The sequence below is a fragment of the Accipiter gentilis genome, chromosome 9, assembly GCF_929443795.1.
Source record: "Accipiter gentilis chromosome 9, bAccGen1.1, whole genome shotgun sequence".
In the NCBI taxonomy this organism is placed as follows: Eukaryota; Metazoa; Chordata; class Aves; order Accipitriformes; family Accipitridae; genus Astur; species Astur gentilis.
In genome coordinates, this window is record NC_064888.1 from 30,453,345 (window position 1) to 30,480,512 (window position 27,168).

At 45.5% G+C, this 27,168-nt stretch overlaps 2 protein-coding genes across 5 annotated transcripts in view; one reads left to right on the plus strand and one right to left on the minus strand.

Moving 5' to 3' along the window:
* Positions 1–5,804, plus strand: part of SLK (STE20 like kinase) — a 51,733-nt gene extending 45,929 nt beyond the window's left edge. For 3 of the 4 annotated variants that reach the window (XM_049809671.1, XM_049809673.1, XM_049809674.1), the window contains one exon: positions 472–5,803. In XM_049809671.1, coding sequence (XP_049665628.1) covers positions 472–618 — 147 coding nt within the window. In that variant the 3' untranslated portion in view covers positions 619–5,803. Of the gene's footprint in view, positions 1–471 lie in introns of all 4 variants that reach the window. The other variant, XM_049809672.1, reaches the window with a different exon arrangement.
* Positions 5,805–8,210: 2,406 nt separating this feature from the next.
* COL17A1 (collagen type XVII alpha 1 chain) overlaps positions 8,211–27,168 on the minus strand; it is a 36,992-nt gene continuing 18,034 nt past the window's right edge. The window contains exons 24-56 of the mRNA XM_049810394.1: positions 26,566–26,601; positions 26,371–26,424; positions 25,940–25,975; positions 25,700–25,735; positions 25,220–25,282; positions 24,830–24,865; positions 24,378–24,449; positions 23,988–24,014; positions 23,254–23,289; positions 22,691–22,726; positions 22,382–22,462; positions 21,351–21,386; positions 20,586–20,666; positions 19,303–19,356; positions 19,142–19,183; positions 18,266–18,322; positions 18,049–18,108; positions 17,499–17,525; positions 17,370–17,411; positions 17,142–17,207; positions 16,733–16,780; positions 15,568–15,681; positions 15,155–15,292; positions 14,494–14,577; positions 13,341–13,469; positions 12,226–12,315; positions 11,558–11,671; positions 11,153–11,302; positions 9,926–10,345; positions 9,593–9,733; positions 8,925–8,987; positions 8,620–8,691; positions 8,211–8,422 (exon numbers count right to left, since the gene is read on the minus strand). Of these exons, the coding sequence (XP_049666351.1) occupies positions 8,373–8,422; positions 8,620–8,691; positions 8,925–8,987; positions 9,593–9,733; positions 9,926–10,345; positions 11,153–11,302; positions 11,558–11,671; positions 12,226–12,315; positions 13,341–13,469; positions 14,494–14,577; positions 15,155–15,292; positions 15,568–15,681; positions 16,733–16,780; positions 17,142–17,207; positions 17,370–17,411; positions 17,499–17,525; positions 18,049–18,108; positions 18,266–18,322; positions 19,142–19,183; positions 19,303–19,356; positions 20,586–20,666; positions 21,351–21,386; positions 22,382–22,462; positions 22,691–22,726; positions 23,254–23,289; positions 23,988–24,014; positions 24,378–24,449; positions 24,830–24,865; positions 25,220–25,282; positions 25,700–25,735; positions 25,940–25,975; positions 26,371–26,424; positions 26,566–26,601 (2,591 nt within the window). The 3' untranslated portion in view covers positions 8,211–8,372. The remainder of the gene's footprint in view (positions 8,423–8,619; positions 8,692–8,924; positions 8,988–9,592; positions 9,734–9,925; positions 10,346–11,152; positions 11,303–11,557; positions 11,672–12,225; positions 12,316–13,340; positions 13,470–14,493; positions 14,578–15,154; positions 15,293–15,567; positions 15,682–16,732; positions 16,781–17,141; positions 17,208–17,369; positions 17,412–17,498; positions 17,526–18,048; positions 18,109–18,265; positions 18,323–19,141; positions 19,184–19,302; positions 19,357–20,585; positions 20,667–21,350; positions 21,387–22,381; positions 22,463–22,690; positions 22,727–23,253; positions 23,290–23,987; positions 24,015–24,377; positions 24,450–24,829; positions 24,866–25,219; positions 25,283–25,699; positions 25,736–25,939; positions 25,976–26,370; positions 26,425–26,565; positions 26,602–27,168) is intronic.

Below are 27,168 nucleotides of genomic sequence, written 5' to 3' on the forward strand. Positions count from 1 at the left end.
AGCTGAGCAAAGGGCATGTGCAACAAAAAAGGCTTGTGTCCTACCAGCCTCTTACTGTGTTCTCTCTTGCAGTGCATGTGTGCATAGTGCGTATTTGCATATAAAACTTCTGAGCTGGAGGTAAATCAGGTTTTAGGAATATATTTCAGAAACTGGGAGGTTACTACAAAAATTGAGTGCTAAATAACAGATAGAGGGTGGTGGAGGTTGTTCTTGGGTTTTATATTTTAAAATGGAAAGTACTAGGTTTTCACACAGTTCAGAGAGTATCCTATAGGCAGATGATGTTCTTAGTTTGCTGTGTCTTGGTTGTCTTGCAATTTCGTAATTGCTAGGTGATTTTTTTTTTTTTTTTTTTTTTTTTGTGATGGTGTGTGAAGTTACAATGTTACATCAGGCAATATGTCACCAGTATAATAGGTTTCTTGTACTTTGCCTTATAATCCTATGACAATCTGATTTTGGTTTTAGACGCTGGAAGAAGAATTTGCCAGAAAACTTCAGGAACAGGAAGTTTTCTTTAAAATGACTGGAGAATCCGAATGCCTTAACCCTTCAACACAAAGCCGGATTTCCAAATTCTATCCAATCCCCAGCCTTCACTCCACTGGGTCATAACTCTGGGAACTGCTGTAGGTTTTTTCATATTTGGAATTCTCCATCCTCATTGTCTAACCTGACTTAATCTGCAGTGTACATCAAAGGACCTAGCGCTTTTTGTTTTCAGTGGAGACAATCAGTGTCATGATCAGTTTCTTTACTTCTCTGAATGGAAGAGAAGAAGAAAAAAAGTGTTGGTGTATAATGGTAATGTTATGTCCTTCAGCTGTTTCAAGAATAAGTGGTTTTTTTATCTCGGTCTCAAAAAGTATGTTATCTATGGTTTTGACTTTAAGCCTAAAATATTAATTATACTCTTTCCAAACGCAAAAAAATGGTTTCTCATGTGAACATTTAAACAGTGGAATATTAGTTCTGCTACTGTGTGTTTAAGTGTCTTGATTTCTCCACGAGAGAATTCCACAACTGAAACTGCCGTGAGAGGTTTAAAATTTTATAATGTTGAGCAGTGTCTTCATAGCAAGGACTGAAACTAATTACTCAGAACATGCCAATAATCAGAAAAATCAACCTTTAAGTTTAAACACGATTGGCAAAAGCAAAAGCCTTTGCAACTTCTTTAAAAAAGAAACCTCTGGCATAAATTAAACTGAGCAGATCTCCATGACGTATTTTTGTCCATTAGTTCCATAATGAAATGGGGTGCTAGTTTAATTAATACAGTGCCTGAAACGCTTAGGTATGCTAGTCCTGGCAACAGGATAGTATTTTGTCATTTAAAAAAACAAAACTCCTTAGCATTGTTGTTACTGTACAAAACAGAAGATTTCTTGCTGCTACTGCCATTTTTGTTGTAAATCCTCACCCTAAAATATTTTGCACTAAAATATGTAAAGGTGAAAGAAATGCTAACTTTAAAATGCACAGTTTATTATTTTCCTTAGCTATTACATGTGGTTAGTTCTACAAATTGAAAAACTGTAGAATGTATTTTTTAGAAAGCGGTGTGCAAAATGCACGTGGTTTCTCTAACTGTACCTGGAATGGGTAGAGCCATTTTTCTGTTCTTACCAAAGCCTGTTCATTTAAACTCCATCAGAAAAGTGGAGGTGGATGGTCATATTTATAAATAACCATGGCTAAAGTCTGATTTGATTAGAAGTGTTAGATTTGATTTTTTTATTTTAGTCATTTTATTTTAGAGAAAGATTTAAGTTAAATATATAGACAAACTACTTTATGAAGCTGGGTTTTTTGCTTTTGTGTTGCCACGTACTAACATAGCCTGTTTTTATTTTTCAAGTTCATAGATGTACAATAAGTTATTTACCTGACTGATCTGCAATGGAAAAAATCTGAAATGTTTCTCATATAGCCGGTAGGGAAATACAACTGTATTAGGTCACTTTTACTGCACTCTTTCTGGTGGTTAGAGTTTGAGTCATATCAATACAGTATTATAAGCTGTACTTTGGTATGCTGGAGTTCAATTTGTAAAATAGTATTTGCTTTCTGTCATTTGAAGCCTGACTTTCTAGTCTCTTTGGGTATCAACTGTAAACATTGCATTAAATGTGCGACTGGTGACCATTACATGATGTTCATTTCATGGGAACAGTATTGATGCATGTGAATGAGCTCATAAGTTAACATAGGAATTTAATCAGATGTGGTTGAAATCTTGGATGCTGAAATCCTTGGACGTTGAACCAATACCTTCTCAATGAAGACACTTAATTTACAGCACAGTTAAAAAAAAAAATAATTGAAAATGCATGTTTTAATTTAAATTTTGTAACTTTTTGATAGCATAATTACTTTAATAGCTAGCCTTAATTTCCGGCATTTTATTATATAAATGTGTATTGTGTACTGTTGTAAATTCACATACCATATCTCTAGAATGTTATCTGTTGCTGAATGCAAAGTTAAAGTTCTTTAAATTGTTTATTCAGTAGGGTGAAAAATGTCTTTGAAGGCCTTTTTACTTTTTAAGCTCCACCATCATAAATTGACTGTTACTAAAATAACATTAAATAATCTTCATCTCTGTATTTAACAGAATTTGTTTGCAATTTCGTATGAAGTAGGCTTCATGCTTTACTTGGGGAGTAGACAGGGCAGGCAGTTTTTGCCTTCTGGATTTTCTCTACCTTCATCCACATTAAATCCTCAGAGGGAAATGTTAATCTTCTCCTTACATTTTTTGGCAATTTCAGTGATAACTTGCTAATACATATTGGCATACTGTTTACTTCTGTCTAAATCTTTTCAATCTTTTATTTGAAGATCCTTTTCACACAAGCCCGCAATCTGATGTCATTGTACTTGTACGAGTGAGTAACTGACTTCTGTGATGAAGGGAGGGATCGAATGCAGCGATTGAAGCCTTAGCGGGTGCTTGGTCAGGTCTCCAGGTGTGGAGCACTGTTAAGCAGTTGCAGCCTTGTGAACTGTGCTGAGAATTGATATCGAGCGTGAAAATGTGTTTTTCTGGGGACTAACAGGAACTAGCATGGGTACTTACACATTTAGGCTGATAAAATTGGTTTTAAGTATTGCAGAACATGAAAGAGCTGTACAATATTATATTAATGTCAGAAAATTCGGTTCAAATGAATTTAGTCTCACATAGGCCTAGAAGAGATCTCCTGAGATATAAAATCCAATCTCTCCACTATCACGTCACCTTCCTTTAATAAATGTTAGAAGCTCCGTCTCCAGGGTAGTTGGGTGTATTTTCCTTAGCAAAAACGATGTACTTCCTTACTGAGTGTTTGGCAGATCTCATTTTCCCCACGTGCCCTTCAAAAGATGACCACAAATCAGTATTTGCTCACCTCTGTGTTTTACTACATCGTAAATACAGTCCACAGGAAAATGAACAAAGGCAATAAAATGCATGAATCACAGTGCAATACCTTGGTTGTCCTCTTGTATTAACAACTGATTCTCACAAAAAACCTGCTTCCGACCGATTCAGACCTCGCAACTTGTTCTTCCTGAGCTCTGAAAGCAGATTTCAGCACCTGCTGAGTCAGCTTTCTTGGCACAGGGGCCTTGAAATACAGGAGCCAGTGGCTCTACTGGCATCCTAACAGTTACTGGAACTCAGCTATTTGCAGGATCTTGTAGTCCTCTGCCAATGCAATGCTGCCAGTAGCCAGGGAGATCTTTGGCTAACCAAACCTCAGGTGGTCTTGCTACCCCTGTTCTTAAGAGGTTCTGCATCTTGAATAAATCTGTATCTCGCCTGCACGGCGCTGTCTAAGGAGAGGTTACCAGCTGGGGAGGAAACAGGCTGTGTCCAGCCCTTGGCCTCCTGAAGTCCAGGGGAACTTCACTGTTTACTTTGGTGAAGCGGAAATACTCCAGGATTTGTTCCTCTCCGACTCCCATAAAACAAATTTGTTTCTTTTTCCAAGTACTCTGCTGTCTCTGCTGAATACTTGAGAAGCATGTACAGCATGAAAAGATACGATATTGAGGTTGTTATGATTGATTAGATAGCTCCTGATTTATTAACACCTTTTATAGGAAAATCTTTGATTGAATTGACACCTGAATTCAAATTCAGAGGGGGCAGTACCGCACTGTCCTGACCAGTGGCATTCACTCAGAGTGATTTTTTGCATCACTTTTAAAATACTGATACTCATTTTGAGCTGCATCCTTTTTTTCAAACAATATTTTAAGCTAATATCCTTTTAAAATCACATTCACAGATAGTCAATATCTAATCAATCACGTGGTTAAAAAAATTCTTCTGTCCCAGAGGCTTGTCTCTATTATAACTCTGTGCTACTGAAATTTTTTTCTTAATAAATACAGAACTTAGCACCTTAACTAAGAAAGAGCCAAGCAAAGCAGTAATGTAATTACTTTCATCACACCACAATGTCCTTATGACAGCAGCATCGTGTAGGAAGTTTAAGCCGATTCTCCACCTGAAACAGTACGTGTCTTGCAAGTATTTCAAGGATACTTTGCTATAGGAAAGATTTGAATAAGGTTTTTTTAAATTCAGGCACTTAAATCCACTTTTCAGGTAGCCCGATTATCTGAGCTGCTGCATAGCTGCAGCTCCTGTGACCTCAGAAATGCTCATCTTTGCTGAAAACCAGGGAACAGACTAAAATGTGCATATAAGCTCACGGCTAGTTGCTTCTGCTGAGCTACTGCTTTTTGGTTGATCTGCCATGGGGAAGTGGGGCAAGTTTTTGAGGACAGTGACTAATGGTCATTGGAGGGAAGGGCAGGGAAGAGTGTTTGGAATCGTCACTGTGTAGATAACGTTCTGCTTTTTATGTTGGTATTTACAGTCTGGTCACTTTACTTCAAAATCTATACTTCTGGATCTCAGAAACTTCTTTGCATTGATGTGTCCATACACATTTCCTATTCCCAGACTTCTGCCATCTTCACAGCAGATACAAAACAAGGTCAGAGAGAATTAACCTTCCTCGTTCACAGGCAAGCCAAGGCCTGGATGCCCTGTTGTTTCTCAGTCTTACAAAAGATAAGAACAGATAAAGGTAAGGAGAAAACAGAAGAAAGTTTACAGTGTTTCTCTATATTGCTTGCAGAGCTTTTAGTTGTTCTCCATCCCTCTTCTCTTGTCTCAATCCTCATACTTCATTTCGGTAGCTACTTCTGTGCTTCTGGCATTAGGGCAGTCAGTGGAGCCAGAGAAAGAAGACAACCTCTTAAATAAGAACATGCTCAAAACCAGCTCATGGATAAAAGCTCATGTGCTTCCACTACACTGAAAGGAGAAGGGAGTGGCTGAGGCCAAAGATGCTTTAATTTACCAAAATTTCTTCTGCAATTACCAAGCTAGGTGGTAAAGCCTCTTTCTTACTGATTATCAATGCTAAATAGTGGAAAGAACAGAGACTAGAAAGGGACATTGAGTGAAATCTGTAATGTTGAACTGTCACACCCCTGTTCTCTGTAAGAAAGCCAAGCAGAGTGGTCTTCCGTGGTAAAGCATATACATCTGAGGCATCTCCAACCTCGTGTTGTCCCAGCAGTTTGTTGAATGTTTTGTGTTAACTGCAAACCAAGTTATTTTTGCCTTACAGAAAGCAACCAAAAATCATGAGATGGATGAATAATTGGCTAAGGGTCTCTGTATATACAGCTCATGGAAGTGAACTTGCAGTAGCAACCATACAACGCAGGGGGTGGGGTGGGGGGGAGTTGTCTTGTTTTTAAAAGTAATTTGATTTCACGGCTTTCTGTAGAATATTGTAATAATTCTGCTGTAAATACAATAAAACCACAGTTTGCTGAGATGGCCTCTGTTTTGCTGATGGAAAACTTGCATGAAATACAAGTGATGTTTGAGTCAATGGGACAATTTGGAATTTCTAAAATAACCGAGTGTAAAAGGTACTTAACATTGTACGGTGTGTGGGTCCCTGACTGGAATAGCCCAGGGCAGGAGTGCAGATTTAGCACAAACCTAAAAGGCTGCTGTTTTCAGTGACTGCCATGCCCTGTCTGTGGGAATTTAGCTTGGAGTTGCAAGAGCTCCAGTTTCTGCCCCACAGTCCATGGGTCCCCGCCTCGTCACAGCCACCCTTCCTACAGGTACAGGCGAAGGAGCGAGGTGCTGCTGCTTCGCAGCGGAGCCCCCTGAGCAATGGCCCAAGCGCCGCAGGCTGGATTACGGAGCAAATGAGAGGTTGTAGGGCTGCGGTGCCTCAGACTGCTCTCAGCTGCCTAACCCTGCCCTGCAACACAACCTGCGAGCACAGTACAGCAGTCCTGAGCGGTTCAGGGACGGCTTCAGCCATGGAAACACAGCTGCTGTGCTTAAACATGACACCACATGTATTTTGTTGTTGTTTTGAAGAGATAATTAAAAGGAAATGTCTCATCACGGCAGAGCCAGGTGGGGAGTATGAATCACCCAGAAGGACGCAGGCTTTATTGGCAAACACTGGAAGGTGCTGTGGGCTGAAAGCTGACCTGGGTCACACAGCCCTTTGCTCTAAACTCTCCTAAACAATATGTGGGAAGAACACCAAAACCTGACATCGCTAACACTGGAAATAAAAATGGGCAATGGGTGTTTAAACCTAGACTGAAACAAAGCAATTCAAGCAAGTCATCATGCTACAAAAATGAGCCACTGTCCTGCTTTGGCCAATACCTGGAACTAAAGTAGCACTTCAGGGCTAGTGTGCATGTGTACACGTGGCTCCAGGAACACCACAAAACTGATGTGGTGTCACACACGCGGTGGCCAGGCACTGTGCGAGGGGCTGCCGGCTGCCCCCCCGCCCCCCCCCCCCCCCCGCACTCCTGCACTGAAACACCAGCCTCTGCCAGGCAGTACCTTGTAGCTCAGCCATCACCCAGCCACAAGGCTCCCCCTGCCCCCCAACACTAAAATGCTTAAACTCCGTGAGTACTGCCTCCCTGCAAGGAAGAAGATGATGGCTGTGGCATCCTGGGACAATATGCAGAGGCTCTTGTTAATGTGACTGGAAACTGCTGGCATCTGAGACGCGGCTTGGCATCTGCTCAGGTCACACACCAGTGGCGAGAAACAAAACAGCCACCAAAACCACAAGGTGTGTCTGCCCATGGTCACAGGGAAGCTGGTACTGACTGCCCAGTGTAACACTGATCAGACAAGGTTGGGGTGAAAAACACACTTTAATTGGGCTGTTTACATTAAAAATTATTTTTGCCAATGTTTAAAAAACAGAAAAAAATACAAAAATAACAAATTACATTTAAAAGTGCTTCGGTCTGGTCCCTGTGCATGTCACGTCTCGCTGTGCTGGTATAAACAGGCATTGCAAAGCACGTGCTGACCCGCGCTCCCTGCCAAGTACTTGCACGCGCTGTACCCTGTCGCTGTCTGAGCCCCTCCGGTAACAGTTTGTCCAAGGAGCTGGGCTCGGGAGTGGAGTTAATGCACGTGGCGCACTCGAGCATCGCAAAACTGCCGAGCTGGGAGGGCATCGCTTTCCAAAGCAAGTCACGGGCCGGGGTGATAGTGGGTGCTGACCCCAGGGGTCTGAAAGCTCTACAGTGGGGACTATCAGGCAGACACCAGCACCACCATGCAGCTGGGTGGGGAAGGCAGAGCCCAGCTATTTCTCCCTGTATCACCTACTATGCTGCAGCAGCTGGGCATTGGCAGTGCTGGGCTCAGCGTCCCATGTGGGTCACTGTTTGGGGTACCTCAGTGCAGCGTGCCCCCTCCCAGAGACCCTCGAGCCACAGCTCCCCACTCAGTACCACCAGCACCTGCTTCAACAGGTCCTCCTGCTTAGGACCGCCACAGCAGAGCTCGTGGAGAGGAAATCCCAGTGCAGTTAGCAAGCTGAATCCCAGGGTTTCTTATGGGGCCTTTTGTCCTGTGGGCTGAATCCGATCTCTGAAAAATCATGCATTTGGTGGGGGAGGGATTGGTTTCTTTTTTTTCTTTTTGCTAGGTAGTTGGCTAGTGGTTAAAAAAAAAAAAGAAAAAAAAAGGTTTCTACGTAGCTGGGAGCAATACAAGAAGGCTGGACTGGGTGAGACAGGAAGCCCTTGTCAGCCCAAAGACATATGCCTGGGAACTCAAGGGTGCTAAGCTGAACATCAGCAACAGGAACAAATACCCACATTAGGACCACGCTGGACACGTAAAACAGCCATTCAAATCTCAGTGGCGACACTGAACTATCAACTCTAAGTGATTAGCTGATTGGCAAGGACATTTTAGCATTAGGACAGTGAAGATTCAGGCTAATTCTTTACAGGCCGCTGGGAATGCTGCCCAGTGCAGAACTGAGCTGCCTCGTTCCTTAAACCCCAACACTTCTTCTTTTTCTTCTGCCAACATACACTTGTTCACCTGGGGACAAGCAAATCAAAAGGAAGGTTATTTGAAAAGTTCATGTGGGGTAAAAAAAGACAAAAAAGGCCCGAACCAAACAAAAAATGGGGCCATGTGGGTTTTCCAGCAGTTCACAGAGATTGGCTTGTGTCCGGGGAATCCTTCACTCCCCGCCAGGCAAACCCTGCTCTCCTGGGAATGGCAGATGTTCATACCTTTCTCTCCTTTCTCTCCTTTTGGTCCCCTGTGCCCCTGGCGTCCTGGTGGGCCCATTGGTCCAGGGTCACCTGAAGGAATGAGAAGACCAAGTTTGCTCTTGAGCATGACTGGCCCATGAACAGGGACAGGCCAGGATAAGGAAGACTGAGTTAGGGTGATGGTTGGGCTGAGATCCTGAAGGTGCCACCTCCACCGTGGGGAGGATGTGACCTTGAGCCGCCCTGTGCCAGCTATCTCTGTGGACACAGAGCTGTTTCCTGGGCATTAGAGGGCTTGAGAGGGAAAGGATGGTAAGCCTTACCTTTGGGTCCAGGATAGCCCCTTTCCCCCTTTTCACCGGGTGGCCCCTGGATGGTACCGTATGCTGGAGAGACAAATGAAGGAGAGGATGAATGAGTGGGACAAACCACTTGCTAAGAGGTCTGTGCTCACTTAGAGAAGCAGAGTCACACTGGAAGGACATTTCTCTAGGTTAGATAGATTAGACAGACCGAGAGCAAGTTTTTAAAAAATGGTTTTGGTCACAACAAAGCCCCAGGGGCAGGCTGTGATGTCATTTCACCAGCACTGCTCTGCCACTCTCTCTGGGTGTCCTGGCTGTCACCAGGGCTGCAGCTGGCCCATGGTCAGGGAGAGGAATTTGAGACCAGAGCGAGCAGCTGTCTCATGTTGCGCTACATGTGCCAGCCCAGCCATGTTAAAATGGGCCCCAGGGATTGCAAGCACAGTGGCCTTCAGGGCTTGGGATGAGTTTCCTACAAGTAGTGGGAAAACAAGATGTCCCTCCTAATGACGAGACTGCACCTCCCAAGCAAGAGGGGGAAGGGGATGCAAAGACTATCTGCCTCCAGCTTTCTATCTTGACTGTATTTTTGCAGCACACAAAGGTGAAAAGATCACTAGGTCTACGAGACATTGGGGACATCTCATATGTATGAACCAGAAACACCAAGTCAATATGTCACTTACTTCTAAAGAAGTCCATGAGGTCCTCAGTGACATTGCCATAGGCTGCAAAGACCCTGCTGATGCCAGGGGGACCAGGAGGGCCCGGGGGACCCGCGGGTCCCTGTGCAGTGTATGACATAAGGTCCTGGAGAATACCTCGGCCTGAGGAATTAAAGATATCATTTCAAAGAAGCTCTGGGAGACCTGTGGCTGGATGCTGAGGCAGGAAGGTGTAAGGGAGAGCTGCAGGCAGCAGGAAGGGTGAGGGAAGTGAACAGCATGAGACCAGGTACAGGGGGTTAGGAGTTGTGGGCTGGGAGAAGGAGGGTCAGGACAAGCAGGCATTCCACTCACTCTGTAGGCTCTCCGACACACGGAGTGCCAGCTCATTGTAATCCAGGGAACCAGTGAAGGAGTTGCTGTAGGATCCGCTTGAACCTGCTGATCTCCTGTGTGATTCATCCTCTGTCAGCAACCCAGTGAAAGACCCATCACTGCCCAGGGAGGTATCATAAGAGCCATCACTGCCTATTGAGGCACTGTAAGACGACATGCTGCTAACGGAGCTACCATAAGAGCTGCCTGTGCCCAGTGAACCTCCATGGGATCCCTCAGCACCAAGGGATCCTCCATGCAACCGCTCAGAAGTCCGTAACCCTTGGTAAGACGAAGACATAGACCCAGCCACCAAGCCACTATCTCCTTTGGGTCCTGGTGGTCCCCGTGGCCCAGGGGGGCCAGGTGGCCCTGAGATGTAGCTTCGAACTTCATCACCTGCAAAATACAAGAGGGGGGACTTCACCAGGGTACCTGGCCCCCCCCAGGCTTGGCAGAGGTCCTGTGCTACCCCCTGAATGAAGACTGGAGTGTGAAATTCTGTCCCACCAATCATTGCAGTATCCCTCTTCCAGTGCCACTTCTCAGGCAGCAGGCACATATGTCAACCTTTATCTCTACAGATGGCATGACACCCTCCTCCTTCCCATCTCTCCCACAGTTTTAGGTGCCCAATCTTGGAAATATGCCCAGTGATTTTGCAGAAGGGTGTGCTCCTCTCAGGCCAGTTTCAGCACCTCTGCCAGAACAGCCATTCTGTGACCAGTCTCCCAAAAGTGAGGGGGTCCCCATATTTCTGAAAGACTGCCCTGGATGACTTGCCAGCATGAGAGCTCAGACCAATATTGCTTCACAGCTGGCCCAGTGCTGCCCTCCAACCCCTGCATCATCCATTGCTCTGTAGGCAGGTTTTTTTGTCAAAGAAAATGCTTTTCCCATGGCAAAACTCTGCAGGTGACCTTACTAGGGACTCGCTGTTCAGTACAGGCCAATTGTAACTGCCCAGCACCTGTTCCTTTTGGCTCGCAACATGGACTTTTGCCTTGCAGTCAGACTGAGAGGAGACAAGCCTATGGGGTGCAGTGTAGTCCTGTGTAGACCTGGCTGTAGAGGTAAGGTGTTGCTGCAGCCCCAAGTCAGGGAAGGCTCCTACAGGGCTGCCTCAGCTGTGGCAGAGCCAGCCGCCTACACAAGGCAAAGTATGGCTCAGGGTGTGTGCAGGGAGGATGGATGGCATCCCCTTACTCTTCAGGTACTGGATCAGCTCGCTCCTGAACTCGTCACTGTGGGTGATGTCAGCATAGGACAGGAGGCCGGTTCCTGAGAAGCCTGGTGGTCCTGGAGGGCCAGGAGGGCCAGGTGGGCCCTGGACTCCAGAGAGGGAGTATCCCACACCTTGAGAGAGAGGAAGAATTATTTTCCAACAGTGGAAGGACAAGGAAATCACACATGTCTGGGGATGTTGAAAGTTTAAAGGCTCCAACCCCAAATTCCACCGCTTTACAGCTGATGTTGACGAGAATTTTTTTTTAAAGTGACCTTGTTCTCAGTGGGCAGTCATGCCCCTGGTAAGCTAAATTTCAGCCTCAGTCCCCACAGCACCTACAAACAGAATCTCCCTGCCAGCTGTGAGAAACACAAATGCTTTACTTTGTAGGTAAGCAGAGACGTCCTCCAGAGAGGTGCCTGGTGATCCAGGGATCCCTGGAGGTCCTTGGGGCCCTGCAGGACCAGGGGGCCCAACAAGACCACTGAATTCAGAGTCTGTAAGACACAAGGGAAGAAAAGGAGTCACACAAACTGCCGCAACCCTGATGAACCTTCCCTAACAATACAGGTAATGCCAGCTACAGCCAAGTATAAGGTGCTTTTTTCTCCCCAGCACCTTCTCGTGCAGCCTTCGTGGTGTACCTCACTTTCCTGTCTGTAGATGTCACATTGGGAAGTTAGGACATCCCAAAGAGGATAGAAGTCCCTATTTTTTAAATATACTTTTAAAAAGTGGCATAAGAAATTCCTTTATGCTGCAGAGTTTGGAGCAGACAAAGGGCTCCTCCATCCCCTTCCCCAAGACAGCACTGTGCTGCTACTGCTCTCCACAGGAGCACAGTGATCTGTCTGCAGCCCCTCGTAGTCTGTGCAGGTCCTGGCAGAGCTCAGGAGGCCTGCAGTGCTGCTAAGGCAGAGGGACTATCAGAGTCTCACAGAGGGTTATATGTTGTGGTGGGCAAAAGGGGATATTCTGTACTAAGCCTGTAAAAAAAGATCCTGGGGGTGCATAGGGACCTATGGCAGGGGGAGTAAAGAAATTGGCTTACTTCGCAGGTATGCTGTCAGGTCACTGTAAGATATACCAGGTGTCCCTGGAGGCCCAGGTGGTCCAGGGAGCCCAATGCTCATCCCAGAACCTGCAAAATCAAACAGATCCAAGAGTGGCACATTATCAAAACAGTCTGCTACAGTGTGAGCAGACAGGCTGCAGGGCTTGTTCACAGGCAACGCAGGAGGGACTCCTGCAGGGTGGAGTGTTCGCATCAGCAGATTGTGCTGGGAACCACGGCTCAAGCCTTGTTCCGGACTTGGAGTTAAAGCTTGCACCATTAATCCAAACACAAGGACACCTACAGACAGGCAGGCATCAGGCCTCTATTCTTGGCAAAAGCTTTGCACAACTCATGAACCCCTGACGTGGCAGGGGGCACCCCAGGACACGCAGCTCAGCTGTGACCCAATGGCTGATGCATGTGCTGCTCTCCCTGTGTCTGTCTATCTGCAAGCTGCTCTGGTGCAAAACTTTACACCTTTGTGATTTGCCTTAATGAAGTGTCCTTGCTAATAAAATGCAGCTGGCCTGCTTGAGCTGTTGGGATGTTGTGCTTTTAAGGAGGCTGTGCTTTTAAGGAGATAGTTGCAGGTACCAGGACTAGGCATTTCAGCACTGCTGTTGGGGATGCTCCAGTCCTCTCTGTCTGACAGTTCTTACATGCCATATCACCCCTTTACAGATGGGAAAATGAAGCAGAAAGGTGGAATTTGTTTCAACTAACTTTAAACTTCTAAGAGTTTGTTCCCTGAGCTGCCTCAACACAAAGAGGGCAGAGATCAACTCTTCCACAGAGAGATATATCCTGGCCACAGAGCCAGTGAGAAAAGGGTTATAAAGGCACTTTAAGGTGTCTAAGATGGCTAAAATGAAATTACGTTCCTAAGCTCAGTTTTTAGCAAAGCAAGAACTCATTAATGGAGTCTGTGGATAGTATCTTAGCTACAGGGTATCTTTGTTCTCTTCCAAGTCTCTTGCAATCCCTGTGAGGATGTCTCTGTACGTAGGGATTCACACAGTCGACACTGGAAGAATTTTCACTGACAGTATGAGCTTTCTGCTCAGCTCCCAAAGGAACAGAGGAAAATGCACATTAATAAAGACCATTACTTGTCATGTAGCTAATAAACCGTCTGGTCAGCTCATCATAATCCAGTGACAGAGACATGCCATCTCCCCCTGGTCCAGGAGGTCCTGGTGGGCCCTGAGGTCCAATTAGATACTGACGAATTTCTTCTCCTGGAAATGAAAAATGCATCTTTTAAGGCTGTCCAGCTGCTGCAAAGACACAAGGTGTGAGGAGTTCCCAGCCTGTGAGCTGAGCTCCCACCACTAAAGAGACCATCAAAATCTATGGATGCAAAGATCCTTTCCCCACTCTCCTCCTTTTCTGAGTGTGAACTGCCCTGTGTATGGTGTCAGAAACATTTGTGACAGGGCAGGGGAACCTCCTATAATCCAGGATTTGAGGAGGCCGAGAATTCGGATTGCTAAAGGGACCTCCTTGTGCTCTGTTTCTTCAGGACACCCTGGACAACATCTTGGGTAAAGGGAATTAAAAGTGGCTCAGCTGGGAAAGGCCATGCTGAGTTCTGTGGCATTTGAGCAGCCATTTGTCTATTTGGAATGTGGAATCTGATTGACTCCCCACTGGATCACATAGGAGGAGCGCAGTGTTGGCCAGCATCATCAATACCTTCAGGCACAGCAAAATGACATCTTGGTGATTTATATATCAGTCCACAGTAACAGCATGTGTAGAAAACAATACAGAGTGGGGTATCCTCCTCACCTTATGAACAAAGACATAGCAAGGTGGGCAAGAAGGAATGGGGGGAACTCTAAGACAGGGGGGAGAAGGAAAATAGAAGCCCAAGGTTTAGTGGGAGATTGGGGGAAATTGTGGGGAATTCCTGAAAAGGAGGGACACAGGCAGATGCCACCTAGAGAGCCAAGGAGGGAAATGGAGGGGAGAGTGGGAAACTGCAGAGTTACAACTGCGGGTATGAAAAGCAAACAGGTAAGAAAGTATAGCTTCCGGAAAACTTGCAAACTCTCCAGTACAAGACACATAAATCTGTCTCCAAAGGACTTGGAAGGACTCATCGCAGGTTGCTCAGCAGCACCTATGGCAGAACTTTGCGCTCCGAAGCAGCTGCTGGTAACTCCAGTTGGAGACAGGAGAGTGGAAGGGAAGGCAGATCTCCAGGCTGCTGGGATGCTTTATCCCCCAACCCCCATGTTTCCCTTGAGGGTCACTTACTCCGCAGCATGTCCAGAAGTTCTTGGTACAAAATGGATGTAGTTGATACTGAACTGGCAAGTGACTGATAGCCATCTGAAGAGCCTGTGGGAATGAAAAGGTTTTACATCAGGCAGGATGAGACAGAAGGTGAAGAGGGGTCAGGCAGGGTCAAAGGAAAGCTGAATGAATCCAGTTTAACTGGTTGAATGGTCTTCCTGTGCCCCCAAGCCATGAATCAGTTGCTGTCTCGCACATCCTGGTGTCTCCACAGCTGTGTGGCCTGTGCTTTTCTGACTGAGATTCCAGGCTACTTTCAAAAGCTCGGGGAATTTCATCTACTTTAGGAGGGCCCCAAGCATATAAGCCAGCCCTAGAATACTTGAGACCACATATACCAAATAAAGCCACCTCTGCTTGGATCCTGGGGGCATTACAGGGTCTAACAGCTAATGTTTAGACAGCAGCAATTGTTAGTTAATCTAGCCGTTAAAATGGGACAAGGCTCAGAGACCACCTCAGCTCTGTGGAGTTCTGGGCCAAGACTGCAGAAGATGAATAACTGGGTTGGGGTGCTGCTACTTAAAGACTGTTGTTTCTCCTCTGGTTCTTACCTCCTAGGTGTTGCACAAGCTCAGCCGAGAGCGTGACTCAGTACAGAGCTTACCAACATGGTGCTTACTTGTCATATAGCTCATAACACGGGTAGCCAGCTCCGCATAATCCAAGTTCATCCCATCCGCAGTGGTGATAATTCCAGGTGGGCCTGGAGGGCCTGGTGGGCCTTGGGCACCAGTCAAATAATGCCTTACGTTGTCACCTAGGTAGGAAGCCCAAGATATGCCCACATCACTAGCAGGAAGACAACGGCCGTATGCAGAATTACTGGACCCTCTTCCCCTGGCAAAAAGCAGGCCAACAGAAGGACAGTTCTGCAGAGGCCACAGTGGGCAAGGGTACTTCACAGTATTCAACAGAAAGAAGGCCAGAGCAGCAGGGCTGCTTTTTCTAAAGTGAGAGTGACAAGGGCCTCAGGGAGCAAAAGAGAGATCGGCATGTGTCTGATGACCCATGGCAAAATCTCATTATACTCACTCTTCAGGTAGTCAGTGACATACTGCTGAATCTCTTGAGATGAACTTCCACCTGGGCCAGGAGGACCCGGTGGCCCAGGAGGTCCTGGGGGTCCCTGAATCTGTCTGGATCCACCTAAAGAAAGCATTGTAAGGGGAAGGAGTGGCAAGGTTGCATTAGACTAAGTGATGCTGAAGTGTGCTTGCATTGAGCCTTTCCCACAGGTCTGGAAAAAGCTTTGGGAATGGAATATGGAGGGGGTCCCTCTTTATCTCTAAACACAGTCTAAGCATGGGCTATTAGGCAGTATAATGCCTGCAATTAATTTGGCATCTTATAATTCAGCCTATGCAGCTCTGCAGGGCCAAGTCCAGAGATCTCCCTGGCTTCGTACTTGTCAGTTTGTGCACCAGAGTGCAATGCTGTGCAGAAATATAGGTGGCGATCCATAAAGCACTCAGGCTCATTAGGCTAACCTTACTGCCCTGCTGTTCCCAAGCCCAGCCAGTACCAGCTGGGCAGTACCAGCTCAAGAACCTCCTCACTCATCTCCATTGCAAGATACAGGTGGGCCCTGTGTGACTCCTGTCACCATGGTGTCGCATGACACCTTATGCTCTTTAAGGTGTCTGTCTTCCCAGCACCCTGAGGTAGTATTCCTAGGACACAATGTGGAGAAGCAGAGGGCTTGTTCACATTGAGGGGCACTTAAGTCAATCCATATGCAGTTTTTGTGAAACTGCATTAATATCCTGCATACAGAGATGCTCTTACTCAGAATGAAAGCAGCTTAATTCACATGAATCCACCTGAGGCTAGGTAAGTACTAAGTACAAAGAACAAAGGGCACTTTTGTTCTGATCAGTAGTTTTTCCACTAGAGGGTTCAATGCAGCTTCCCTAATCCCTTGTGGAACATGGTTAGCCAACTTAGAATCCCTTTCTTTCATGGTCTATGAGGACAAACTCTGGCTCAAAGGATTCCCAGTAAGCTGCAAACAGAAAACTTGCAATTCTTAAATTGTCTGATTTAATGCAGGCTGTGCAAAAAGAGGTTTTGAACACAAATCCCATCAGCATTAGGTTGGCACCCACATTTGTAAAACCCAAAGGAGGTTTTTCAAAGTCTCTACCAGGATGTGAGCATTTCTTGATACTATCAGAGCAGTGATTGTCTGGCCTCTTACCTCGAGATGCTCCTGGGATGCCAGGAGCGCCTGGGACACCTGCATCACCTGGAAACCAGAGTGAGGGAGACAGACAATTGTAATGGGTGTCACTGCATGTTGCATACTTGGTCATGTAAAACAGTTGAGCTACATGTTGTCAGAGAAGCAACTACCCAGCCCTTGTAATGACTATCTTGAATTAGCAGCTTGTTGGGGAAGAGCAGAAAGAAGAGGCCACGGCAGCTTTCCTGAGTCTTCTGTGACCTGCCCAGGTGCCTCGTACTCAGAGCAATTCTATTGCCATGGTCCTGCTCTGCCTGAAAAGGCAGGGTGGGCACAGCTGTAGTTCCCAAAGGACCTTTAGTCTCAACCACTCTTGGCTGTGTGAGGCCACCAGCAAAGAAAGAAAGAAGATTTTTAACTTCACCTTTGGGCCCAGGTGGGCCTGGTGGGCCTGGAACTCCTGGAGGTCCCTGCATAGTGACTCTGTCACCTGCCAATTGCAGAAGAAGAGTCAGAGATTCACAGGAATAAAGTGTGTGGACAAAATCCTGGCTCCACTAGAACTAAGGTAGAATCAATAGAGCAGGATTTTGCCCTCTGGCTTCAGCCTAGGGACAATGAATTCAAAGGAGGAAAGGGGGCACAGACTGACCATGGGAGGGGAATGCTGAAAGGCCAGGCTCACCGGGTTCTCCTGCATGGGACACAGAAATGGAGGAGCAGTCATATAGACAGGCAAGCTACCCTGTACCCTACTGATATCTCCTGGAAGCTTCCTTACCCGTGAATCCTCGTGGACCTCGCTCGCCTGTGAACAGGGAAGCAGAGGAACAGTGTTAGCATTTGTTTTATCATGATCTGCAACATCCCAGCCCACACTGCAGAATATTATTGTGGCCTTCAACATACAGGGCAGAAATTGGTAAAGGGAGTAGGTCCCATGTTCTACTGCCAGCTCAGAGCTGAGCTACACTTCACAGGGCCACCTGCTTCCACTGACTTAGCCAAGACTGCATTCTGCAAAAAGACTGTTCCCCTTTAATGGCAAATCTGAAGCTCTGAATGCTGCTAAGTCTAATAGGCTTGCAAAGTTGGGATCTGAATACAGTGATTGCCTTGACACCAGTACCAGAGGCTAATAAATTTCTCTGACAAAGATTGACTTGTTTTATGGCAGCAGACAGGAGTCCCATTTAGTGACCACTGTGCTAGCTTTTTTACAGCCACAGAAAGGCAGGACACTTTCTGCTTCCAAGCCCTTCCTTCTTTCTTTTCAGTCTGACATGTTGAGATCCATTTAGTATCTTGGTGAGGCAGAAAAATATACCTACCCTGGTCTCCCTTCGGGCCTGGTGGTCCTGGTGGACCTGGTGGGCCTGTGAGGAATGTTTCTGTAATTAAAACAAAAAGGTTTCTTTATGACATCCAACAGAACATGACACAAGTTTCCTTTGGCTCCACCTGCTCCTAGCCAAGGATGTGCTCTCTGGAACCCCAACAGTCAGAACGTTCCCAGGGCACAGGAGGGAATGAGTGGGGAGAAGCTACCTGAGGTGGACATGGAAGATCCTGGTCTCCCTGGTGGGCCTGGAGGTCCTGGCAATCCTTCTCCTAGGCAAAAGGGACACAAAAAGGCTTCAGGAAGGATGCGCCTCAGCAACTGAGTAAATGCATGTCAGAGCTGCTACATCTCCAGCCATGGCCACAGCTCAAAAATTTCCAAGTGTAGGCTAGTATCATTGTTTTCTCCACACACATCTATCCCTGTCAGTTATTTTTCATTATCATTTGCCACCACAGCAGACATAGGACAGAACTCCTTTCTTTGTGGAACAGAGTGCTTATCCCACCTGGCCTTCGCTGTACTGAAAGGAAAGGTACATTTCATCACACACCTGACCTGCTCCCCTTTGCTACTAAGCAGAGAGTAAGGAATGGGGCTATGCTCCTGTCTCGTGTCCCCCTGCACCTCCCCTCTTCTAGCTGTGAAAGGGAAATCTGTGCTAGAGGAAGTGGAGTGGGGATATGTTCCTCATGATAAGAACCGCTCCATCTGTCTCCAGCTGGAAGTTAAGGCTGGACAAGTAAGACGTAAAGATGGAACTGATTGCAGTTACTTCCTTTAGGGACTTGAGAACATTGAGTGTCTTCCCCAAAAGTATGGCTTTTATGAATTACTACTCTGGCTAGCAAACCTCTGCCAAGGCAAATCTCCTCTCCTGGGCAGCATCTTGCTGCTGTGAAACTATATTGTAGTGAAATTGTGTTAGCAGGAACCCACTATGTGAAATTCTGCTTCCAGTAAAGTCAGCCCTACTAACTCCACAAGGTCCAAGACTGCATCTGGGATACTGCAAGGCACGGGACAAAGGCACTGAAAAACCTCCCACTTTCCAGGTTTGTTTCAGAGAAACAAGCTCTTACCTGGGGGGCCACGAGGTCCAGGAGGACCCTGCACAGATTCACCTGATGACAAAAGAAACAGGGGTATTATAGAATATTTAGTCAGCAAACTGCACAGCCCAGAAACATGACGTGTGTTAGCGTCCCCCTGCTTACATACTGAGCTCTGCTATATTACATACCTGGTGGTCCAGGGGGACCCGGTGGTCCTGCTCGCCCTTGTAAATCTGCCAGCACTGTGCAAATGAAACACACACAAAAAAAGGGAAAATTGTTGCTATAGAGCTACTGCTGCTATGGAAACACTGTCATTACGTTGCTGTTAGAAGCTCTTACAATCAAAGGTGGACTAAGGCAGGATCTGGGTGACCTAAGTCAAAGTTGAGGCAGAGAGGGAAGAGAAGAGATGTGTTTGGTTGCCAGCATGCAGGTTAGAACATGAAGCAAAATACAGCGCTGAGCAGGCTGGCAGCATTTTGGAAACAGGGAGAAGATCTCTCTGGAGAGTAATGGTTGCTGAGGGAAAGAGCAAAGGACTCAAAGGCTAGAGAAGGAGGGAAAGAACTTTCAAGGAGAGGAAAGATTCTTTCAGAGGGGCAAGTTTTGGGGGGAGAACAATATGCAGCCATTATTTAACAACTAGCTGCACTGTGTTATCTTGATTGGAGATGTATCCTCACCTCCAAGCTGAGGCACAAACTCGAAGTTCAGTGATGCTCAGATCCAAGACTCCTGAACAGGCGATGGGACAGTATTGAAGCATGTTCTGGATCTACACAACCCCATTCAGATGGTGATCAGGCAAGGACCATTTACGATTTTATGCTCTCCTCTACCTTGCCTCTCCTGCACACTTGCAGAGGTCCCAGAGCATAGGAATACTGATTGTAAGTGCACCACACATCTAGTATTGCACAGAACAAGCAGTCACTCTTCTTGGGATGCTGCTAATCCATTCTGTTCTGCTCCACTTACTTTCATCTTAAAATAGCATTTGCTCCCCTGTGAATTTGTCCTCTAATTCACAGAGATATTCTGATTTCTGTTGCTCAGATTAATGTGCCTTCTTACAGTGGTTCTCCTTTTATGGATAGCTCTGTGTTCATATTACATAGGGAACTGCCCTGTGTGAACACAAGGGCTAAAAGGCCAGGCTGAAACCTCACAGCTCTGTGACCATCTCTAATGTTAGGGACTGTTCACCAGTCACCATTCCTTAGCTTTCCTCTCTGTGACATGGGCATGATGCCATCTGTCTCCTTTAGAAAGCACTTTTGGATACACAGATGAGAAGGAGGGCAGAAGAGGTAGCTGGTATTGCTGTCCCACCACCAAACATACAGACACGCACTTGCCCTATATCACATTGAGAGGAAAGAGGTAGAGGCATCTCCTGTTAGCTGTGAGCAGGCCTTGAGGCCTCTGGCACCTCCAAGCAAAGGAGTGGAAAGGCAGGCCCACTTACTTTGAGATGTTAATGATGAGACTTCTGTTTTGATAGTTTCTATCACAGCTTCACCTGGGGATCCCTTCTCACCCCGTGGACCTTTTTTAGGAAAAAAAAAAGAGAAAGTGAATTATGTAACTGAGAGAGGATGACATTTTGTACCCACTCCTCACCTCCCTGACAACAGGTTCAGACTTTGCTTATGTGAACTGGGAGCATGAACTCAGTCCCTGGCTCTGAGTGACACTGTATTAAAATGTAGAAATTACTGCACAATTTGCTCTAACAGGATCATAGAAAGCCAGCTAAGAAAGGTTCATAGGAGTCAGCTCTGTTCAGGCCCTTCCAAACAGCTGTCTGTCCAATTGGCAGTGGTTTCACAGTGACATTATTCCCAATTTGGTTCTAGTTTATTCTCCCACCTTTCAAAATGGCAGGAAGCATCCAGCTGGGCTATAACCCCTACTACAGAAAGGCAACTGCACTTGAGAAATGCCTTAGAAATACCAGCCTCCAGAAAAACATAAGAAAAAAAGAGATTTGCAGCATCCACATCATGCTGGCTCTTACCACCCTCCCTTCTTCCCCTGGGAAAGAAAAAAGAATAGAAATTCTGTACAAGATTAATTAAGCCAAATAGTGCAGCAAAATTAACTGAAAGGAAGAAATCTGCAAACAAAAGGGAGAGAGATTGTGCCAAGGGCTGAGAGAATTAGAAACAAGGGAAAATGAATGAATTCAGTTCTCTTAAGAAACAGAATCAGAGCTGATGGAGAATGGTACCTTGTTGTCCAGGGAGACCAGCTGGTCCAACAGGACCTGGTTTCAAAGGAAAAAACCCAGATTGCATTAGATTTTTCTGGTTGTATTTTACAGTAGCAGGAAAGAATCAATAGGTCTTTTATAAGAACTGAGTTTCAAATAATGTATTTGTCTGCACAAGTAAATGGAATTGCTATGGGGTATGAATTCATCAATGTCCCATGTATTATTTGAAGCTCCAGAGAAGAGGCTTGTTTTCCATCATGTGGCAATTAAAGTGCTTAGTGCCTCTTAGACCAGGGAAATAACCAGAAAGTCACTGACCACAGCAGAAATGCAATAGGCCTAATCCTCGTCTCTCATTGCCTGCTGCAAATTGAGGCTAGCTCTACCAAACCAGCTCCAGGATTAGCTCCAGCTATACAGCTGGGAGAGGCACAGAAGTGCCATGAGAACCAGGGCTCAGGAACTCTGCTGCCTGACACCAGTGTGCTGGAGGGCAATGTCTGACCTGGGACAGAGGAGGCTGAGGACAAGCTCATGCATAGCCAGACTCTGTGTGTGTGTGAAAGATTTGCAGATGCTCATGTGGGATTTCTGCTGTCTTGAGTTCAAAGCTAAGACTGGAAAACAAGCACTTCCTGATTTCATTAACAGTGCCAGGAAAGGGATTAGACACAAGCCTGCTTTCCTGAGAGGCAAAAGAGCTTGATTCTACTCACTGGATTTGAACTTATCACTACTTTGTACTCATCAGGTCAAAGGACAACAACAGTGTTCCCAGTTTCTTCATCTTCTCAGCCCTCCCTTCTGTCCTTCCCCCCTGTGATCATATCCCATTTCTTCCTTGAGGCTGCTGCTTTCCTAAGTCAACCTGAGATATTGGTCTTTCTGCAGGGAAGGGTGAGGACCATGAGTCCTGCCTGAGCAATCTTGCCTCCCAGACAGGGCAGCCTGGCAGAGACAATAAACATCACACATTAAATTATGGACTGGATGCACAGCAGTGTAAGCTGCCTGCAAAAACCATAGCAGAGGAGCAGCTTCCTCACCTGGAACACCTGGGGGTCCAGTGGGGCCGGCTGGGCCTGGGGGACCTGGTGGGCCTGGCAGAGCAATAGTTGACGAGTCCTCTGGAATACAAAAGCATACACTTGCACACATACACATATATACACACATCCAGCGAAATGTGTAACAAATCTATTCTTAAGGAATCACACATCTATAGCATATGTATTCTCCCAGCACAGGGAGCCGCAGTACAGGTCTGACAGTCGAGATGAATTTAGGAGGCATAACAAAAAAAAGAGAAAATCCTTCAAAAGCAGAAGTGTTTGAACTCTCACAGCACTACATACCAGCACTTATGACTTTTCCTGGAGCTCCAGGTTCTCCTAAGAAAACAAAGAGACAAAAGATGCATTTCTTTTGGGGGGAAGAAGCTCAATGGCATTGTCTTCTTAAACATGATTTCTGTTCTCTTTGCCCTTGATCTCCTGTCTGAGAAGTCACAGCACTAGAAGGTCATGAGGGAAGCAACAGAGCTCAGCTAATCCAGAGATATCCTCCGATCAGCTTTCCAAGCACTACCTCTGCCAGCATAGGCAATAGGCCTTGTTTTATCCGAGGCAGGCATGCAGCTCCCATTGCAGTCACCAGGCATCATACTCATATGTTCAGGACAGAACCAGGTTTGCTAAGGTTGTCTCAGCGGAGAACTGTCATACTACATGCCTCAGCAGATGCCCTGCCTTTTGTGTATGCTCAGGGAGGCCTTGGCTACCGTCTATTTCTCAAACCTTCCCTTCCTAAAGCCACTAGATGCCACTGTTGATTCAGGGACTGGTCAGCAGAGCAGCTATCCTCCCTAAAATGAAGTGCTTAGAAAGAAAATGAGTATTAGAAAAGAAACAAAACTCACCTTTAGCCCCTGGCCGGCCTGGATTGCCTGGAAGTCCTGATATGAGGTAGATGAACAATTTAAAATGGTTAGTACAAATATTATTTGCTCTATTTTTTCCAGGTACCCTAATTGAGTTTCACTTGTGGGTTTATAGAAGGAGCTCCCTACTCATGACCCTGGCTTTCAGCATTTATAAACAGGTCCCTGACAGCAAGTGGAGGAATTCACAGTGGACTGTACACTGACCTGGTAGTGTCCCTGGGCATAGTTAAGGCCTTCCTTTCTTCCACTACTCCCTGGATGACAGCACTGCATCCTAGATTTACCTATAGCTTCTTCCAGGTACTGCTCCCTGTCCTGAGGCTCCTGGATAAATTCCCTGGTGACTTGGCCCCCAAACCACCTTTGTTTGCAGACATCACATCCTCTGTTTTCACCTCTATTGCTACATCCTCTCCCCTCTGTTTCTGCTGCTGATTAGAAGGACTTTTCAGTGATGCACAGGGAACTGAAACATGTTATTTGTTGCAAACTATGTTTTGGAGAGAGGCAAATTTTCAACACTCCAAGGCCCTGCATTTCTCAAAAACTATACACCAACTACAAAACCTGTCTTAAAAGCCAAAGAAGGTGCAGAAAACTTGGAATATCACTTCGGAAGCCCTGAGCAGCACCAAGGGAAAATTACAAGGGTTTTCTGAGCCCATATCAAGTGTGTCATTAATGAACTGGAACATGGTGGAAAAGCCTACCTGGTGGTCCTTGGGGTCCTGTGAGACCTGGTAGAAAAAAGGCAAAAATTTGAAGTCTTCTAAACAAATTTCAGGTGGGGAAAGGATAGCAGGTAGAAAAAGATTGCATTTACTGGAAATTATAGCACATGGTCCACAAGTGATGTAAATTGGCCTAGCACCTAGTATGTAAACTGAACATTGGCTCATAGCGGCTATGTTCTTGTTGGCAGTGTATGCAATCCTGAGATCACAAAGGGTCTAGATTCCCTGTGTGTTTTCCTTTCATCACCATCTTACAGTATAGATATCCTCTGCCAGCCTTAACTTCAAATTAAGACTGGAAATCGTTGACAGACATCTGTATTCCTGACTGAGCAAAAAGTATTTTTGTTCTCTGTATGCTTTTACCTGGCTGTCCTGCATCTCCAGAGGGTCCTGGGGGGCCTCGGGCTCCTGGCATTCCCATAAGACCTGGTTCACCTAGGGATATAATCACCATTAACAAGCCAGAAGTCACTGACTTACAATCTGCCAATCCATTCAAGCTTGGCCACCAGCTGTCCCACAGTACTTTCTACCTATTGTATCCTCATAGGCAACTGGCCATTTTCAGCAGCAGTGTTGGCAGGTGATCATCAATGACAAAAGAGTTCTGCAGTGAGAAGAACTGTCACAAGTTTACAGCCAGCTCCATTGTATGTCTCAGTTCCATGCTTACATGGTTGACTCTACAGCTCTTCTGAGGCAGCAAGATCCCAGAACATGAACCTGCTGCCATCTTCTCCCACCCCTTTTACAAATCAACCTCCTGCCAAATCAGAAAGTACCTGCAGTTCTATCATCTCAAAGGAATCCCTTACCTTTTTCACCTGGCTGTCCATCACGGCCAGTTTGTCCTGTCCAAAGAAAAGAGATTGTTAGGGAATGCTGAAATAGTACAACACTTGCCCTTTCCTCCTGCTAAGTGAGGTACAACCTTAAACACAAGAGGGTGGCTTTTCATCATATTGCATCTGAAAGAAACCTTGGCTGCAGTTACTGAAGATCCAGACAACATTCACTTGATACTTAACTGTAGGACATCTTATCTGAGTATACAGAATAATCTTATCTATCTAGAGAAAAGACCTAGGATCACAACCAGTATGATTCCACTCCCACGTTGTTTCCTTGTCTGTGCTCATAGAAATACACTCTGGGTAGAAATGACATTGTCCCACATATAAACACAGCTGTTTTCTGTTACCCACCTACAGGTCCTTTAGCCCCTGGCTCTCCTGGAAGACCAGGCATTCCTCTTGAGCCTTGTTCACCTGTAGCAAAATGGTATGAAAATTAATCAAACAAATCTTGGCGAAGATACAATTTATCACTGTCAGCAATATTTGGTGCTTTGCAATTGAAAAACAACATTGACAGGATGTTCAGGCTTCCTGATTTGTGACTGTCTCTGGGCATTAGAAAAGCTCAAGTGACAGGAACACAGGGCACGTGAGGGAGAATTTCCTTAAAGCTAAATACAAAGATTGCTACCAAGATTACTGGAATCAAGAATGGGATCTAGTTCTTTAAAAATTGGGTGCAAAAGTAAAATTCCTATAACCAATAACATCATTATACTTTTTTCAGAAGGCTAACTGGGATTGGCTGGGCTATACTGTTATTTGAAAACTCAAATAATGCACATGTATATTAGATAGGCTGTTACTCCAGGAAAACAATCCACTGACCTGTCATTCCACGAGAACCCTTCTCACCCTGATCACCTGTGGTACAAAAAAGGGAATGATTCTGTGAGATTGCTTCATTGTATTGTAAAATGTCTCCATCACAGAAAATAAAGTCTGCTTTCTGACAAGAGCACAGAAGAAAAAGCCAAAGAAGGATAGGGTTAATACCCATGGACAGTATCCATATCTAAAGGAATCTAAAGAAAATATCCACAAAAGATATCTAACTGATCAACATACCTTTGGGTCCAGGGGCTCCAGCGGCTCCTTTCTCACCTGAAAGATACGTGGATGATTGAAGAATACTAATAACAAGTCAGAATGGAAAGGAATTTCATGCATCAAGAAAAATCATAGTGGAAATACAGATACTCTGATATCAGACAAACTCAAACTGGCAGTTCCTTTCCTTCAATACAGCTCCATCCATCCAACCATGTCTCCTCACCTAGCCTGCTCTGTTACCTCTGTGTCTCTAGTATTTCTCAATATTTGCTTGCAATCACTGACTAAGTAAGTTTAGTTCCTCCTTCCCTTTCCTCAGTCTTATGCTTTTCTTTGTCCCTAGCATCAAAATGCTACATGCTTAGACCAAGTCTGCTACTCAGAGCAGTGCTAGAAAAGCACATCAGCTAGTGCTGCTGTAATTGCTGAGGGGAAGAGAAGCTCACCTTTAGCACCTGGGAGACCTGCTTCTCCTCTAAATCCTTGTAAGCCGGGAGGACCTGCAGAAAAATGAGATGGGGGGTTTAATTCATCTCACTCACCATTATGCATCACTGAAGAGGAAAAACTATGAGAAGCTGTCACTCTGTTTTTGTTTTCTCGAGTCTCTAGATGCCATAGTGAAGGAATGCAGCACTCACCTGGAGGACCTTGTGGGCCTGGAGAACCCATCAGACCTGTGAATAAGGAACATGGATTTTCTTTCAGTAACACCACAATTAGAAAATTAACAAATCTCTCTTGGTTTGCCCAATAGCATCCATAACCCAACAGGTGTTTAGCAGATTGGAATTCCCCCAGCTACTGGAAGAATTTGCATCAGTGGCATCATCAAAACCAGGACAACAAATCTACACAACTTAGTCTTGTGACATAGAGGAAGTTGGTTTCCGTAAAGTAAGATGGAGACTCAAGTCTTCCATCTTGGCTGAGACGCTGGAATCTGTGCTTCAAGTGGGACTCATTTGTTTATAGTGCAATTTTTATCGCAGTTACATGGATTGTACAGCTGTAATTCTGTTAGAAGCCTGTTAGGGATATGCAGTTTACCTTATTATTTCTGAAAGTAGAGAAAAAACCAGCTGGAAACTTCACATATCTTAAAGATTGATGTTTTGAGAAACCTCCCTGCCAATCCCCATTCTCACTAAAAATCTCCAAGAATTTATTGCTCTAAAGTTATGTGTACCTACCAAAGTAAACTTTATCTAAAATGAGGACCATTAGTTCATTTTTCTGATTAC